Raw genomic sequence first — 15,148 nt, forward strand, 5'->3', positions numbered from 1 at the left:
CTGGCCGACGCTCCGCGACTACGACAAGTCGGACACCCCGGATGGGTCAGGCCATCCACTCGATCAGCTACATCGCCACCACCCAGCCCTTCGTGTCGCAGGAGGTGTTCATCGGCGTCTTCGCTGGCCCCTACTCGCTCCCCACCAACAATTTCATCATCGCGGGTACGGGCAATCGCTTTCTTGCGCTCTACGTGTGAGCTTTGCAGTTATGTTGTTGACTTCGTGTGTGTCTGTGCCGTGTGCATGTTGTGCCCACAGCCTGGTACCCCGACTTTTAAACGACCCATCTTTTCCTTCGTGGCCGCCCTCTTGGCCAACCCGCCTAACGAAATACAAAGGGCTTCTTTTCGCAAGGTCTCTCGCCCACGACTCAAACCGCGCAACACCAGAAAAATTGAGAGCGCCCGCCTGGTGCAGTGGGCTACTTCGTAGATATTTGTCATCACAGACTCGTAGGTTCGAATCCTACCGGGGAGGGATTAAAACCCCTACCCAGTGCCCGAGAGGTTTCGGGGAAAGCAACACCAGACCCACGCCGCTGTTGAGCGCTCTCACCTTTTTTTTTCTTCTATGACCAGCTCTGGGCTCACACAGACCCGCAAGTTATGGAAGTGCCAGGCGCTGTGTGTGGCAGGATAAGGTTGATGTGCAACAAACACGTGAATATATTTGACAAATTAAGGGCAGGTGATAAATTACCGTAATGGTGGTTGCCCGTTTTTTCGAACACAGCACACTCGCCAGACCAGGCGACGCACGAAATGGACGAGGAGGCCACCGCTGCCGTTGCGACAGGCACAGGGGCGAAGTCAAGTTCATCCAAAGGAGGTACGTTCACGGCGATTTGGATTCCTTCTTCTTCGCTTTCGTTCTTTCTTTTGTCCCTTTCGTTCTTTGTTTGAACGTTGCATTGCGCTTCTCGGGATCTGACTCCGATCGTCTGTAGGTGGCATAATGGGGCGGAGCGCCAAGATCTTCACCCGAAGGTACGAAATCTCAAGTTTCACTTCATCCAAATTGAATTGACTCATTTCCTGCGTGAATTCACAATAATCTCAACTCGAAATTTAAACCTTAATATTTTTATTTATTTGTTTCGCCAGAAAACCTCTACCCGGTGACATATTTCATTATTATTAACATTATATGTATAATGTATCTTTATCTTGGTGCAGGTCGCTCTACGTCGACGTCCAGAGCGTCCGACCACCCTCGCCCGCCTCGGGCGGTGCCGTCAACATGGCGGCCAGCGGCGGCCACTACAGGACCCGCGCAGCGACCACCAAGGCCGCAATGACCACCGCGAACGGCGACGGCGACGGCGCGGGCGGCACCAACAACCCGGTTCCGGTCTTCATGCCTGCCGACCACCGGCTCAAGGTGCTGGTGGTGGGCGACCCGGGCGCCGGCCGTACGGCGCTGGTCAACAACCTCTCGCTCCCGCCGCACCTGTCGTCGCCGCTGCAGCGGCTGTCGTCGTTCCTGGGCTCGAAGAGCGGGTCGTCGCGGGACAGGCAGCCCGACGGCCAGAAGACCACCACCACGGTGCAGCTGAGCCAGTTTGACTCCGACGAGATTCTGGATGTGACGCAGTGGCACTCGGAGGGACGCAAGATGGCTGACAGGCGGAGCCAGCTGATGGCCGGCGACGAACAGGAGAAGAAGAATAAGAAGAAAGCGAAGAAAGCGAAGAAAGCGAAGAAGAAGAAAACGAAAGCGATAGAGGACAAGACGAGCGTCAACGACGACGCCGGCGAACAGCAACCGGCGGAGGGCCAACAAAAGAACGAAGGCGACAATGAAGAGAAAGCGAAGAAGACAAAGAAAGAGAAGAAGAAGAAAAGAAGGGGGAGGAGGAGGAGGAAACGGAGGAGGCGCGGCTGCGCAGGAAGAGGAAGGAGAAGCGGCGGTCGAAGAGCATGCTCGACCTGGAGGCCTTCGCGGCTGAGGCCGAGGAGGCCAAGAAGCCTCCCTCGTACGGCGTCAACGCCGACCTCGGGCTTAAAATCTACAACCTGCCCATCAAAGGCCAACACGGCTTCATGGTCAGCGCCTACGACTTCACTCACAACGTATGCTCACTCCACCCGTGTGTGCGTGTGTGCGGTCGTGCGTGTGCGGTTTCCCAGTCTTAATGACTGGACTCTTGGCCGCTGCAGCGACTTGACGTGTGCCCGTTCTTCATCCACGAGCGCGGGGTGATTTTGCTGGTCTACAACCTGGAAACGGAGCTGGCCCAGCCCACGATCGAGAAGTGGCTCAAGCTCATTCGTCAGGTGACCTACAACCCCACCTCCCCGGGCGACTACCTCAAGCGCACGGCCAGACCTCCCACGCCCAACTCTCCGCGTGTGCTCGTCGTCGGGTACCCCAACCGTCCCTACACGTGTCGTGTCGTGTGCGGCGCGTTACGCTGTGTGTGTCGTGTCATTATCTCATCAAGAGAGCGATGCAGGACATTCCAAGACGCGAGGAAGTGCACCAGGGACCACCTGGTGGCCGTCCAGGAGCGCATCCAAACGCTCTCCAAGCGCTTCCCCAACATCATCGGCTCTCACACCGTGTCCAACACCACGCGCAAGGGGATCCCAGCGCTCCAGGAGGCCCTCGAGGTCGAAGGTACGCCTTACCTACTGCCGCTCAACGTCCAGTGCCCCGGCGCTTACTCGGCCGTGGTGTCGGGCGTGTGCACGCACAGTGGTGGCGTATGGCCACAGCGTGAGCGACTGGTTCAAGCACATGCCGGTGGGGGTCCTGGCCCTGCACGACAAGCTGCGCCAGATCCGCAAGTTCGGCTATCCGCCGGAGGGCGAGGGCGACGACGCAGCTCGCAATAAGAACGACACCATCGTGCGCAAGAAGAACAAGTCAGTGCCCGTCATCTTCTTCAGCGACCTCGAAAAGGTGTGTGCTGTGTGTTCCGTGTGTGCCGTGTGCTTCGCATGGCGTGTGCCGTGTGTGCGGTGTGTGGCGTGTGCGTCGTGTGGCATTTGGCGTGTGCGATGCTGATACTCGTGGTGGTGGTGGCTGGATTGTACAGTTTGCCCTGGGGTATGGAATGAACCACCATCAGCTCCAGTCGTGTCTTCGCTTCTGGAACGACGTCGGCATCATCTCCTACATCAACGACCCGCACCAGCGAGGCTGGTACCACCGCGGCGAGTCGACGTCGCTCAGCAGCTGGGTGTTCCTCGACCGCAATTGGCTGGCTCACCTCTACCTCCGCCTGTGCCAAAACGCCCGAGAGTTCACACCCAAGGTTGACACACACACACACACGGTGCGCTTATACTCACATTTTGGAGTGGCCAGAGGGGCATGTTGGTGTGCCCGGAGCGAGGCATGGCCCTGTGCTCGCACCTCCCCTCGGTGTGGCCCAAGGCCATGTGCAAGGAGGAGCGACGCGAGATTGCGCTCATGTACCTAGAAAAGATGGAGATGGTACTACTTCCTTCTGGGGAAGAGAATTCCCTCCTCGACCCACGCACACGCGCACTGTGCCATTGGCTCACCAATGGTGGTGATTGGTGAATCAAACACGCAGGTGTTTTATCTCCGACCGAAGCGAATGAAGGTGCTGATCCTCGAGGAGAACGAAGACGACGCCAAGAAGGGCATCGCCACCTCTCAGAACGGCGAGGCGCAGCCCAGCGCAGAGAATTCCTCGGACGGCCCGAGCGTCGACATGGCGACATCTGGAACAACGACCGCGACGACCACCACGATCGAGGCCGCCGCTGCGACATCGACGGAGCCGGGCGACGACGACCACCAAAGCGGAGAGTCCGCGGACGTGCGCACCGAAGCGGACGAGGTGGCCGTCGCTGAGGCGGTCGACGATGGTAACGACCAGGACAAAACGGAGGAGACCAAGGAGGGCGACAAGCCACAGAAGAAGGAGATGACGCCGAAGACCGCGCGCCGGACGGTGTTGACGAAGTCCGGCGAGCGCGGGCGAGCCGGCACGGCCTCCATTCTTGACGACATGAAGCGGATGAGACGCCGAGAACAGCAGCAAAGCGGCAGCGGCGGCGGCAGCGAAATCGCCCGGGTGTCGCCGAGGGCCGATGGCTTGGCCAAGGACGACACGGACACTCCGTCGACGACAGCGCAGCAGCAGCTTAAGAAGGCGGTGATGATTCAAACCACGAATGAAAAGAGCGAAGACGTCGGCGGAGGCAAAACGAACGAAGAGGAAAGCGAAGGCGGCGGCGGCGGCAAGGAGAAGAAAGAGAAGGACGGCAATTTCATTCGGCGGAAGATGGCCCGCGCCTCGCTCCTGCTGCGGAGCAACGAGGTCTCCAAGGAGCTGGCCAGGATGGAAAAGAGCGAAAAGGAGAAAGAGAAAAAGAACGAAGACGGCGATGGGCGGCCGAAGGAGGATGTGGAGGAGGAGGGCTACGGGCGCAGCATGAACCTGAGCGAGGGCGGCCTCATCATGCTCACCTACAGCAGCAAGATGGCCACGCGACGGCCGGACGGAGCTACGGGCGACGATGTCGGCCTCGGCAGCGGCGATGCCGGCGCGCCCAACGCGTTGGGCGAGCGAGGGAATGCAAAGAATGCCTCAGGGGAGGAGGCGCGCGTGCCCAGCAGCAGCCCGCTGGCCCGCATGAACGCCTCGGGTACGTGCATGAGGGAATGTTTGGAATGCGCGGGCCTTCTACACTTGGAATGTTCTGAATATCTTCGCCACGACACCCCAGGCAAGCAGAAGGCGCTGCTCAAGACGAAGCGTGAGCACTTCAAGACCGTGTACCGTAACATGTCGTCGATCGAGAAGGAGCTTAACATCAAAGCGAGCGGCCTCTCGGAGGGCATCGACAGCACGATTCCAAACATGCTGCAGGTGGGCGGCGCCGCCGACCCGCGACTCTTCGTCCCGCAGGCGCTCCCCGCCAAAATCGACGACTTCGATCGCAAGAGTTCCCCGGCAGAGGTGCGGTGTGTGCGTGCGGTGTGTGCGGCAGTGCGTGCGGTTTCTGAAGCCCGTGAGGTGTGGCAGATTTTGGCCAACGCCGGGTGGAATCCGCCGGCGGTGGACGACGAGGCCAAGCCGCGCAAGGTGGTCGTCGACGCGCCCACCACCGTGCAGCAGCGCATCTTCTCCTTCGACTCGCCCACCGCCCTCCCCTCTAGGTGCTTACCTACCACCTGCGCCCTTGTCTCCGTCTTGCGGTCGCGTCGTTCACCAGCGTGTGCGGTGGCGTGTGCGGTGGTGTGCGCGGTCTAGTCTGTTGGCGCGTCTGGTGGTGCGGTTCCTGGAGGTGGGCTGCAAGCTGCCGCTGGTGTGGCGGCAGGGCATGCTGGTGATCAAGGACGACTGCCTGGCGCTGATCGAGGGCAACTGCCCCGAGCAGGACCAGGTCACCATCTCCGTCTACGGCAAGCAGCAGACGGCCAAGTTCATCGCCCTGCTCGAGTTCAACTTCAACGACTCGGCCACGCACTGGTACGGCCTCGTGCCCACCGTCTACATCCCCTGCGTCCACTGCCTCCGACGCGGCACACAACGTACGTTGGCTCCCTCATTGCGCACAACACGACACGCAACACGACACACGCAACACGACACTCATCGCGTGGCATGGTACACAGCACCGCACCTGTTTTCACTGCACGAGTGTGAGGAGGCGGTGGTGCACGGCCGGACGTGGCTCTCGTGCCCGCGCCAGGCACGGGAATCCCAGGGCATCAAAGGTAGGCGCCTGGCCCTTGTGTCCTCCCTTGTCTGCCCCAAGAACCCACCAAACTTTGTGTGTGTCGTGTGTGTGTGTCACGTGTGTGCGGCGGTGCGTGTGTCGTGTGGGTAGTGTTTCTGAACCAGCTGGTGCCGGACCTGGCGTTGGCCGGCCTGGAGCGGTTTCAGATCGAGTACGCCGAGATCCAGATCCTGGGCGATATCGCCCGGGGCTCTGTCTCTCTGGTCAAGAAAGGTCGCGCCCCACCCCCACCCCGCCCCAAAGTTGAGCCCTCGCTCGGGCTCGGAGTTAAACCCAACGGCTCGACTTACAACTCCGAGTGCAGGTCTGTACAAGGGGCAGGAGGTGGCGGTCAAGGAGTTCGTGCTGCCCGATTCGCACGACCACTTTTCCCGCGCCGAATACCTCAAAGTCCTCCAAGAGTTCCGGTACCGCCACAACCCCGCGCGTGCGTGTGTGTGTGTGTGTGTGCGATTTTAACTCCGAAGAACCTGATCAGATCGGAGGTGAGTTTGCTGAGCGGCCTGGACCACGAGAACATCGTGCGGCTCGTCGGTACGGCCAGCTTTTTGACGCCTCGGCCCACTCGGGTGAATTGTGACTGATGCGCCATTGGTCTGCGGTGGTGATCATTTCGATCACTCAATTAACAAAACAAACAATCAAACGACCAACCAAAAAACCCAAGGGTTCTGCAAGACGCCGCTGTCGCTGGTGATGGAGTACCTGCCCGAGGGGGACCTCCTCCATTTCCTGCGCGAGCGGAAGAAGAACGAAGTCGACCTGTCGACCAAAATGACCATCGCCCTCGACATCGCCAGGGGTGAGCCACCCTCACCTCTCTTTTCTGCTGCTCAGCGCTCTAAGCTTCCATTCTAACCGACCGCACACGCACACGCACGAAACCGCACACGCACACGCACACGCACAATCGCACACGCGTGACATGCATGGCACAGGCATGTATTTTTTGCATTCCACATCGCCGCCGATCATCCACAGGGACCTCAAGTCGGCCAATATTTTGCTCAACAACAATCGCGCCAAGGTCACCGGTACGACCCTCGGCCTGCGCATCAAGCACACTTGCGGCTAACCACGAGCTCGACCTGCGCTGCTAACGTGTCTGCGCAGACTTTGGGCTCTCCACGGTGTACTCGCTCACCACGCAGGGGCGCGACGTGGACAACCCGCTCTGGCTGGCGCCCGAAGTCATGCGAGGTGCGTCGCAGTACCAGCTTTGGAATGTGCTGACTGCCTGACATTCCATCATAAATACTAATAATAATCATATATATGTATATATATCATCACCCAAGGCGAGGAGGCGTCGGAGAAGGCCGACTGCTACTCGTTCGGGGTGATCCTGTGGGAGATCGCGTCCCACGAGACCCCCTACGCCGAATACAACTACTCCTTCGTCACCCACCTCGAAGACAGGTGCGATTCCCTTGTGGCATGCGTCCATACGCGTTCGTTTTCTCAAATCACACACACACACACACCGCACACACCGCACACATGACACACGCGCAGGATAATGAAGGAGCAGCTGCGACCGACAATGCCGCAAGACACGCCGTGGCAGCTGGCCAATCTTATCCGGTCGTGCTGGAAGGACGCGCCGTCCGAGCGCCCCTCGTTCTTCCAGATCGTGCGACGGCTCAAGCAGATGCTGGGCGAGTTCGAGGAGGACGAGGCCGAGCGGCGGCGCCTCAAGGTCGAGTACGAGCGCGAGCTCAACCTCGGCGCCTCGTCATCTTTCGCGTCGTCTTCGTCTTCATCGTCTTCTTCGGGCGGCGGCGGTGGCGTGGGCAGCAGCATCGGCGTGCTGGGCAAGTCGCTACTCAAGATCGGGCGCGGGCTGGGCGACCACCGAGCGACTGCCGATGACTACCACGGCGGCGGCGAGCTGCTCAGCCCACGCGGCGGTGGCGGTGGCGGCGGGCACTCACACGAGGGCGAGGAGTTGGTGCTGAAGGTTAACCCGCTGATGCGCATCCGGAAGATGACGCTGGCCAACATCACCACCGCCGCAGACGACACATCGGCGGACACACAAATGCCACCACAACAGCAGCAGCGGGCCAGTGGGCGCCCTGGTCACCGACGCAAGTTCTCGATTGGGAGCGCACTCGGACAGAGTGAGAAGGAGAAGGACACCATCACCCCTTCTGGCAAGCCCTTGTAACAAGAACTTTCATTCAGATCTAAGCACTTGAGTCATATCTTGGAGAGGTCTCATGAGAAGAAGAGGTATGACTCATGAGATCTCTCCACAGCAGGTTGAAATCCAGCAGATCATGCCCAAGGATCTGGGTCCTGTGGCTGCAATTTCTGTGTTTGCAATAGGTGAGTTCAGCTTCTGGGTCCCCGATTATGAGGGACATAGACGTAAGTGGGGGGCGTAGCTCAGTGGTAGAGCAGGCGACTGCAGATCGTCAGGTCCCCGGTTCAAACCCGGGCGCCCCCTTCTCTTTTTTCATTTTTTTTTCCCAAGGGTGGGACTGCTTCTGTGAGCTTTTATGATGTTTTGTCTAGACGCTGGTGACAACGGTGGTGCCAGGCACAACAGTGGCGGTCTGCGCAGCGCCCGCCGCCACACCAGCGCGGTAGGACTTCTTGCTGATGATCTTCTTGCCGAAGGGCCACATGATGAACTTCATGAGCTTGGGGAACTCGACCACGAGCGGCAGGCCGATGATGGTCACAGCCTGGATGACCATGAGCACGACCAGCATCAGAGCGAGCCACCAGCCGAAGAAGATGAGCCACAGCACGTTGGCCACCACGCAGGCCGTGTCCCTCGGTCGCCTCAGCGGGTTCTTCGACCTATCCATCAAAACAAGAGATGAACGTTAACAAATGAAGTAGATATAGAAAAAGATGAAAGCAGAAAGTCCTTGACGTACTTCCCGCTGCGGGAGATGGCGCGATAGCCGACGGGCAGAAGGAGGAAGCGAGCGAACTTGAAGAACTCGTAGGCCATGGGCATGCCTACAATGGATATGGCAAAGGCCACGCCCACGAAGAAGAAGACGAGGAAGAACATCCACCCGCCCAGCACGATCCACAGCACTCGCCGCAGCGATAGCAACGGCTCGCGGTCCCAGAAGTGCCTCTTGGAGCCGGGAACCTCGGTGGTGGTCGTGGTTGTTTGGATGACTGTCGCCATCGTGTTGTGTGAGTGTGTGGCGTGCGTGCGGTGGTGTGTGTGTGTGTGTGTGTGTGTCAGGAGTGTGGTGTGTTGATAGTGTGTTGAGATGGTGTTGCCGAGAGTGTTTTATAAAACGGCCCAACGGGAGCGGGAGTGGGCGAGGGCAGTGGGTGGTGGACCCCATCTCGGCAAGCTTTCACGTCGGGCACATATCGCTTCCTCGTGGAATCTCTCTTGGCTTGCTCGTCGCTGCAAGCGCGCGCGACATCTTCCACCTTCAACAAGCCATCAACTATGAGCTCATCTCCAACCAGAGCCAGATTAGATGCTGCGAATCGAGTGAAATTCTGCCGGAATGATGATAATGCGGACAACGACGAAGAGAAAGAGAAAGAAAGCGAAAAGGAAGACGAAGGGGAGTCATGCGCGATCTGCCTGAGCGTGTGCGGTGCTGGCACCAGCCATGCGTCGGTCCTTGCTCCCGAAGGTGGGGCCTCTGGGCCTGGTACGCCTCTTTCCGCCATCCACGACTGAAGCTGATCACTTGACGTGCTTCACCAGTCGCCACACAAGGTAGGCGAGCTCATCGCCAAAGCGACAGCGGACTGGCGGCTGTACAAGGTCAACGTTGAGTTGCACCTGCGGGGGCACGGGGCTGGTGGGCGTTGGGAGTTGGTCGAGGTGGTGCTCGTGCCATCCTGGTCCGCCGCGCGTTCCACAGCAACAACGAGGGCAAGTGGCACGCGGGCCAACACGGCGCCCCACGACACCCCCTCGATCCCAGTCGCCCGCCGCGCAGAGGCAACGGCTGTGGAGAGGGAGGAGGCAGCAGATTCTTCGAAGAGGTGCTTACCGCACTCGTGCGTGTCGTGTCATGTCGTGCAACAACACACGCTCAATGCACTCACTTCTGTGCAATTGCGCACTCACTTCTGCGCGTGTGTAGTTGCTCGATATAGCCAAGCTGGTGCGCGAGCGCGAGTTGGCTCGTACAAGCAGCACATGCGCGGGAGCGTCGGCGCAAGACCCGCCCATGCATGGCGAAGGGCGGGACTGTCAAGGAGTGCTGGGGGTCGTGCACTCCATGCACGGACTGGTCGAGGGTGGGCCTGCCGCCCTGTGGCTGGCACGCATGGACAGCGACCAGGCCTTGATTGAACGAGTCCTGAACCTGCCAGTGACCCAATTAGCAGCACTTCTTTTGTTTCTTCATCAGCGAATTAGATGCCATTCCCAGCAGTTTTCTCTCTCACTTTGCAGCACTTTTAGCTTCTTAGTGTATCTGGTGGCACTCAATCTGTACAGCCAAACTTAGTAAAAAAAGTACACCATCATTAACACACAATTGACACCACCACCATGGTGGTGCAAACAAGGAAAGACTCGCCCAGTTAAGTGGCTCACTAGTCTATCCATCTTTTCTTCACTCAATCAAATTGGGGTGAGTGTTGAGTGGGTTGGAGGTTTTGGGGAATTGTGTTCATCCAGGCCAAGTAACAGACCAAGCACCTCATTACTGTTGCCATCAGGGCAGCTGTGAATCTGCCTGCTGGTGCTGGTGTGCACAGGCATCACAGGCTTAGATGCCCATCACAGGACCAGGGTCATCCACCACCTATGGCCTCAACTTCAGGTGTGCCTGCCTGCTTGGTGTTGGTGATGGCTGCATTGTCAGCTTTTATATCACACCTGCACTACAACTTGGCTTGTTTCTGGATTTTGGGTTTCTCTGTGATGAAGGGTGACTTCTCTCTACAGCAGAAAGTGGCAAAACTGACAAGGAACAGCATGTATCTGCTGGTGGTGGAGCAGGAGAAGGAGTGGACCCCACCATCATGCACAAAGAGTGTGGTGGCCATGCTCAATGTGATGGCTGTCATTTGGTCAATGTGCTCTCAAGGAGAACAGGTGCAGAAACCTCATCCCATGGGTGAAACTGACCTTCTGCTGGTTCACTCCTCAATGTGTACCATCCACACAAAGCAAAAGAGCTGGATTAAGGCATGAAGGGGGAATTTGTGTAAGTTCATTCTCTTGAGTGGTGAAGGTCTTGACCACCAAATGGATGAGGAACATCAACTGGCACATGATTTGTGCATTGTGCACTGGGCACTACTGCTCATGCTGGCCTTTGGCTATAGCAAGTAGTGACAACCAGGGTCCACCTGACCAGCAACAATGCAGCACTCAGAGACAGCACTGCATCTGATCCATGTTGATGAGCGCAGTGGAGAGTGGCGTGTGATCAAGGAGCTGCGTTGGAGCTGCTCAGCGCCATGTGGTTGTCAGTGGTCTTGGTAAGTGCAACATCTGTGTCACTGGTGTTGACTGGCAGCTCATGTGGCGCCTGCCTGCTGTGTTGTTGTCGTCATCAGTGTTGGCAGCTGTGGTGATGGTGAAGACAGAGGAGGAGAGTGAGTGGCATCAGGTGCTGGCCATGTACTGGAAGGTGATGGTGTGGAACGTGTGGACGTGGGCGCTCTTGTGTGTGTTCAACATGAGTGAGGACATCCATGACTGGCACACCCTCACCTACTGTGTGCTCCAGCTGTGTGGTGACAAGCTGTGCTGTGTCACCCAGAACTGCTGGTACTCTTCTCTGCTCCTCCCCCTGCTGTTTGCTTCAATTCTGCACAGCTCTGACATTGTGTTGTGTGTGTTGTGTGTTGTGTTGTGATTTGTGTGTCATGTGTAGTGGCAGTGTGGGGTGTGGGCGATGGAGCGCTTTTTGATAAGAAAGCAGGCTGGGGTCAGCTAGTGGCAAGTGAATAAAGTGAAGTTTATGTGATGATGGTGCAAACAGGAGCTGGAGGGAGTGTGGAGTGGAGGCTGCAGTGGATTGTGTTATGGGTCAAGCTGGGGGGAGTGATGTCAGGAGAGCAGAGAATCATGACCAAGGTTGAGGTGCATGCACCTCAGTCACTTGCTCACTGACACCTGTTGGGGAGTTGGATGGGAGGGCACACACCCTTGGGTGAGAAGACTGCCTGACTGGCCACTGGATTGCAATCAACCCAGAAGCCAAGCTGCTCCACATATAAGCCACCCAAGCACTTGTTGTGGCAGAACTGTTTGGCGGCCTGGCCGTCATCAATGATGACCTTGTTGGTGGAGTGGGGCATGAACTGCTGGATGGGCTGCCACCTGCCATTGACCTTCTTCTTGCAACTGTGGCAGCAGCAGATCCCTTTGACTTCCTCCCCTGGTGGGCACCCACCCTTCTTTCCGCCAGCCGCACTGTAGGGGAAGTGTAGAGTGTCCACACATCAGCATCAACCACATGCACACTGCACACACACACACACACACCATGTACCTCAAAGCAATCATCATGGTGGTGAACAACAGAATTGTGACGAGCTGCTTCATGCTGATGATGGATTGTTCAGTTGTAGGTGGTGAAGAGAGTTGTGGCTGTTGTTGGCTTGCTTTGTTGTGCAGTTGGTTTGATGTGTTTGGCCAGCTGGGCTCCTCCTTAAATCCTCACCTGTTGTGGCTGGTTGCCTAAGTTGCCACACTTGCAAAGCATTGGTTGGTTGTGCCACACAACTGTGCACTACAAATGTGTAATGCTACCCATCAGCAACCACAGGTGGCCCGTTCACAGCCACAAGACAAAATTGGTGAAATAGAACTAGGTGCACTGCCAGGATGGTAGATGGGAAAGTGATGATTTTGCGCGCCTTGACGCTCAATTCCACCCTTTTCCCACCTTTTTGGGTGACCTGGAGCTGGACCAGCTTGCCTTGATGGACGAAAGATGGAACGTTCTGTCTTCAAGTCTGCCTTGGGGGCACCTTGGTGGATGGAAGATGAACATGTTCCATCTTCATGTCCACCTTGAGTACACTTAGAGGTGGATGTGACGTGGATCCGCTCTGCAAGGTGGTCAACCACCTCAAGTCCACCAGAGAGGTGGAAAACATGTGATCTTTTTTCTCACCGGAGCAAGCTGTGGTGTCAAGGAGTTGGAAGGTATCAAGACTTGAAGTGAGTAGTGGGCGTCATGGCTTATACCCCTGCGCAAACTCATGCAGGTGATCGCAGCTGTAACCTGAGCACTGTTCACTAGCCCATTCCTTACCGCCGCTTTTTCTAGGTTTGTGTGCGTGTCGTGCGATCGTGTGTGCTGTGTGACAGAAAATTGACACCGGCGGTGGTGGTGCTGCTGGAGCGTGGCACAGCACAGACCGCCAGTGGCCCTGCGCTGCCCCTGCCCGCCCATCGCAGGCCACAACCCAAGCTGCGACGCCCGCTACTCACTTCAGCATCGATGGTGCGCTTGTTGGCACTCACGATTTGACTTCAAATTTTTTTCGAACCGGGATTCCGAGAATTCCACCTCGAACCGAGATTTCGCCCTTCCGCCAGTTACGGTGTCCGGAAAAAACAGGGCAACCATCCTCAAAAATTTCTGGCATGTGCCCTTTGGACTTTGCGCCAAATCCGCGCTGCTCCGCCCAATTTGCCTCGCCCCTGACGTAGCCATCATCACGTGAATTCTGGTGCGCATGCTCCTCCCTTTTACCCACCTGCGCAACCATTGTCATGTGTGAGGATGGATGATGATGGAGGCTGGTACATGTTTTGTAGAATCACAATGACTAATTTCCATGTGAATGGTGCAGCAACTGAGCATCATCATCATCAAGGAGGAACCAATACATCGCAGGGCAAGGCCCAGCTCATCAGCCAATTGATCTATGAGGGCCAGAACATCACCATCTCCAACAACAGCACTATGATCATGAAGCTGCTGGACGTCATGCACCCTGCCGCTCACACAGGTTGATATCACTTGATCACAGGACAAAGAGGTACTCACCCATTTTCTCTTCTCCATGCGGCCTAATCAATTGGTTCCTTCATTTTGATCAGCCTCATGCGAATCCATTTGATTGCCTGGTAGGAGATGTGCACCATGCTTCTCATACGCTGGTTTCAAGCAGCAGCCCAAGAAGATCCCCAACCCCAAGATCTTGCTGCTCAACCTTGAGCTTGAGCTGAAGGCCAAGGACAACGCTGAGCTCAGGATTGAGGATCCCACCGTATGCTAGCCTCCCTCTAGTCTCCTCAGTTGCAGCCAGCGCTTACTTCAGATCAAGTTGGAGATTGACCTGCTCAAGACATGCAACAGCGTGATGGGTCCTGTGTGCTACTTTGGACATGTTGTGATCCTGTCTGGCCCGCTGACCGACCGCCACGACCCGCAGATCGAGCACTACATCGCCCTTGAGCTCATGGAGTGCAACCTCAAGGAGCTTGTCCAGTCGTGGCACTCGCAGGGCATGCTCAGCGGCCGGCCCACCCACTTTCTCACCTGCCAGGTCAGTCCTACTTCTTGCCTTCATTTCCTGGCCCTTTGAGTACTGTGCAGTGGTGTGCTGACGATGTGACGCTGCGCAGTACGCTGTGGGATCGGTGCTGCGCACTCTGGACGACCTCTGGCGGGGCCATGGCGGTCTCGTGCATTGCGACATCAAGGTACCTTACAACTTTTGCCGCACGCTCGGCACGCACACAGCAACGCAGAGCAAGTCCTTACGCCATGTAACGTGCCTGGGTGTTGCATAAAAAAGCCGGAGAATATTCTGGTCGACACCATGACGCAGATCAAGCTCATCGACTTCGGCATCGCCAAAGAGCTCAGCAGCAACACCACCGCTAACACCACGGGCGTCCTTTCCGGTACGGCCACACGCACACACACACACACACGACGCACGCACGCACGCACGCACCACCGCACACACACACACACCACACACGATGCACGCACCACCGCACACACGACACACATCGCGCCACTTAATCAACGCCACCTGCACACATAGGGACCTACATGTACGCGGCGCCGGAGCAGTTGCTGGGAAAGCGCGCGGTGCTGACCAGCGACCTGTTCTCGCTGGGCCTGGTGCTGTTCTACCTCCTGACGGGCGAGGAGAACTGGCCGCCGGGCGGCTGTTCGATCGGCCGCGCCTGGCCGAGGTCATCCCGTGGCCGCACAAGCTCGCCGCCACGCGCCACCTGCTCGAGAACCTGCTCATGGCCGACCCGCACACCCGTGCCTGGTACGACCCGAGCCTCGAGCGCAAGAAGCAGTGCCACGAGAACATCCTGCGCCACCCGTTCTTCTGGAACGACCGCCAGGCCACCAACTTCCTCGTCGCGCTGGGCAACCTCCGCAGCTACGACTTCCCCGACGAACTCAGATCATCGTGAAGTCGGGTGCCAATATATCGAGGGCGACCAGCGGCGACGACCAGCGACCAGTACTAGCGAGAGC

General features: G+C 57.5%; 8 protein-coding genes across 8 annotated transcripts in view; 6 read left to right on the top strand and 2 right to left on the bottom strand.

The window, feature by feature from the left end:
- Positions 1-281, top strand: part of ACA1_388890 (uncharacterized protein) — a gene marked incomplete at both ends in the record, with an annotated part of 1,303 nt that extends 1,022 nt beyond the window's left edge. Inside the window, 2 exons of the mRNA XM_004333153.1 lie at positions 29-165; positions 262-281. Of these exons, the coding sequence (XP_004333201.1) occupies positions 29-165; positions 262-281 (157 nt within the window). The remainder of the gene's footprint in view (positions 1-28; positions 166-261) is intronic.
- A 483-nt stretch (positions 282-764) lies between these two features.
- ACA1_389000 (uncharacterized protein) lies at positions 765-1,642 on the top strand (the record flags this gene model as incomplete). The annotated part of the gene is made up of 4 exons (XM_004333154.1): positions 765-831; positions 950-989; positions 1,179-1,562; positions 1,597-1,642. 4 exons carry the CDS (start codon positions 765-767, stop codon positions 1,640-1,642), a joined length of 537 nt encoding a protein of 178 aa, XP_004333202.1.
- Positions 1,643-1,922: 280 nt separating this feature from the next.
- On the top strand, positions 1,923-7,896 carry ACA1_389010 (protein kinase domain containing protein; the record flags this gene model as incomplete). The annotated part of the gene is made up of 19 exons (XM_004333155.1): positions 1,923-2,075; positions 2,163-2,368; positions 2,459-2,622; positions 2,702-2,907; positions 3,044-3,262; positions 3,316-3,444; positions 3,548-4,628; positions 4,710-4,942; positions 5,009-5,142; positions 5,237-5,517; positions 5,602-5,703; positions 5,817-5,939; positions 6,031-6,133; positions 6,205-6,260; positions 6,394-6,528; positions 6,665-6,760; positions 6,840-6,926; positions 7,025-7,145; positions 7,242-7,896. 19 exons carry the CDS (start codon positions 1,923-1,925, stop codon positions 7,894-7,896), a joined length of 4,284 nt encoding a protein of 1,427 aa, XP_004333203.1.
- A 346-nt stretch (positions 7,897-8,242) lies between these two features.
- On the bottom strand, positions 8,243-8,880 carry ACA1_389020 (uncharacterized protein; the record flags this gene model as incomplete). The annotated part of the gene is made up of 2 exons (XM_004333156.1): positions 8,243-8,537; positions 8,618-8,880. 2 exons carry the CDS (start codon positions 8,878-8,880, stop codon positions 8,243-8,245), a joined length of 558 nt encoding a protein of 185 aa, XP_004333204.1.
- A 445-nt stretch (positions 8,881-9,325) lies between these two features.
- On the top strand, positions 9,326-10,020 carry ACA1_389030 (uncharacterized protein; the record flags this gene model as incomplete). The annotated part of the gene is made up of 3 exons (XM_004333157.1): positions 9,326-9,358; positions 9,436-9,707; positions 9,822-10,020. The coding sequence occupies 3 exons, from the start codon at positions 9,326-9,328 to the stop codon at positions 10,018-10,020; spliced, it is 504 nt and encodes a 167-aa protein (XP_004333205.1).
- Positions 10,021-11,200: 1,180 nt separating this feature from the next.
- Positions 11,201-11,539, top strand: ACA1_389040 (uncharacterized protein; the record flags this gene model as incomplete). The annotated part of the gene is made up of 1 exon (XM_004333158.1): positions 11,201-11,539. The coding sequence occupies one exon, from the start codon at positions 11,201-11,203 to the stop codon at positions 11,537-11,539; it is 339 nt and encodes a 112-aa protein (XP_004333206.1).
- Positions 11,540-11,547: 8 nt separating this feature from the next.
- Positions 11,548-12,231, bottom strand: ACA1_389050 (uncharacterized protein; the record flags this gene model as incomplete). The annotated part of the gene is made up of 3 exons (XM_004333159.1): positions 11,548-11,606; positions 11,909-12,099; positions 12,179-12,231. 3 exons carry the CDS (start codon positions 12,229-12,231, stop codon positions 11,548-11,550), a joined length of 303 nt encoding a protein of 100 aa, XP_004333207.1.
- Positions 12,232-13,603: 1,372 nt separating this feature from the next.
- On the top strand, positions 13,604-15,084 carry ACA1_389060 (protein kinase family protein; the record flags this gene model as incomplete). The annotated part of the gene is made up of 7 exons (XM_004333160.1): positions 13,604-13,624; positions 13,815-13,910; positions 13,962-14,189; positions 14,269-14,346; positions 14,442-14,550; positions 14,697-14,776; positions 14,851-15,084. 7 exons carry the CDS (start codon positions 13,604-13,606, stop codon positions 15,082-15,084), a joined length of 846 nt encoding a protein of 281 aa, XP_004333208.1.
- Positions 15,085-15,148: the final 64 nt, after the last annotated feature.

This window comes from Acanthamoeba castellanii (genome assembly GCF_000313135.1).
Source record: "Acanthamoeba castellanii str. Neff unplaced genomic scaffold scf7180000084733, whole genome shotgun sequence".
NCBI classification, from domain to species: Eukaryota; Discosea; order Longamoebia; family Acanthamoebidae; genus Acanthamoeba; species Acanthamoeba castellanii.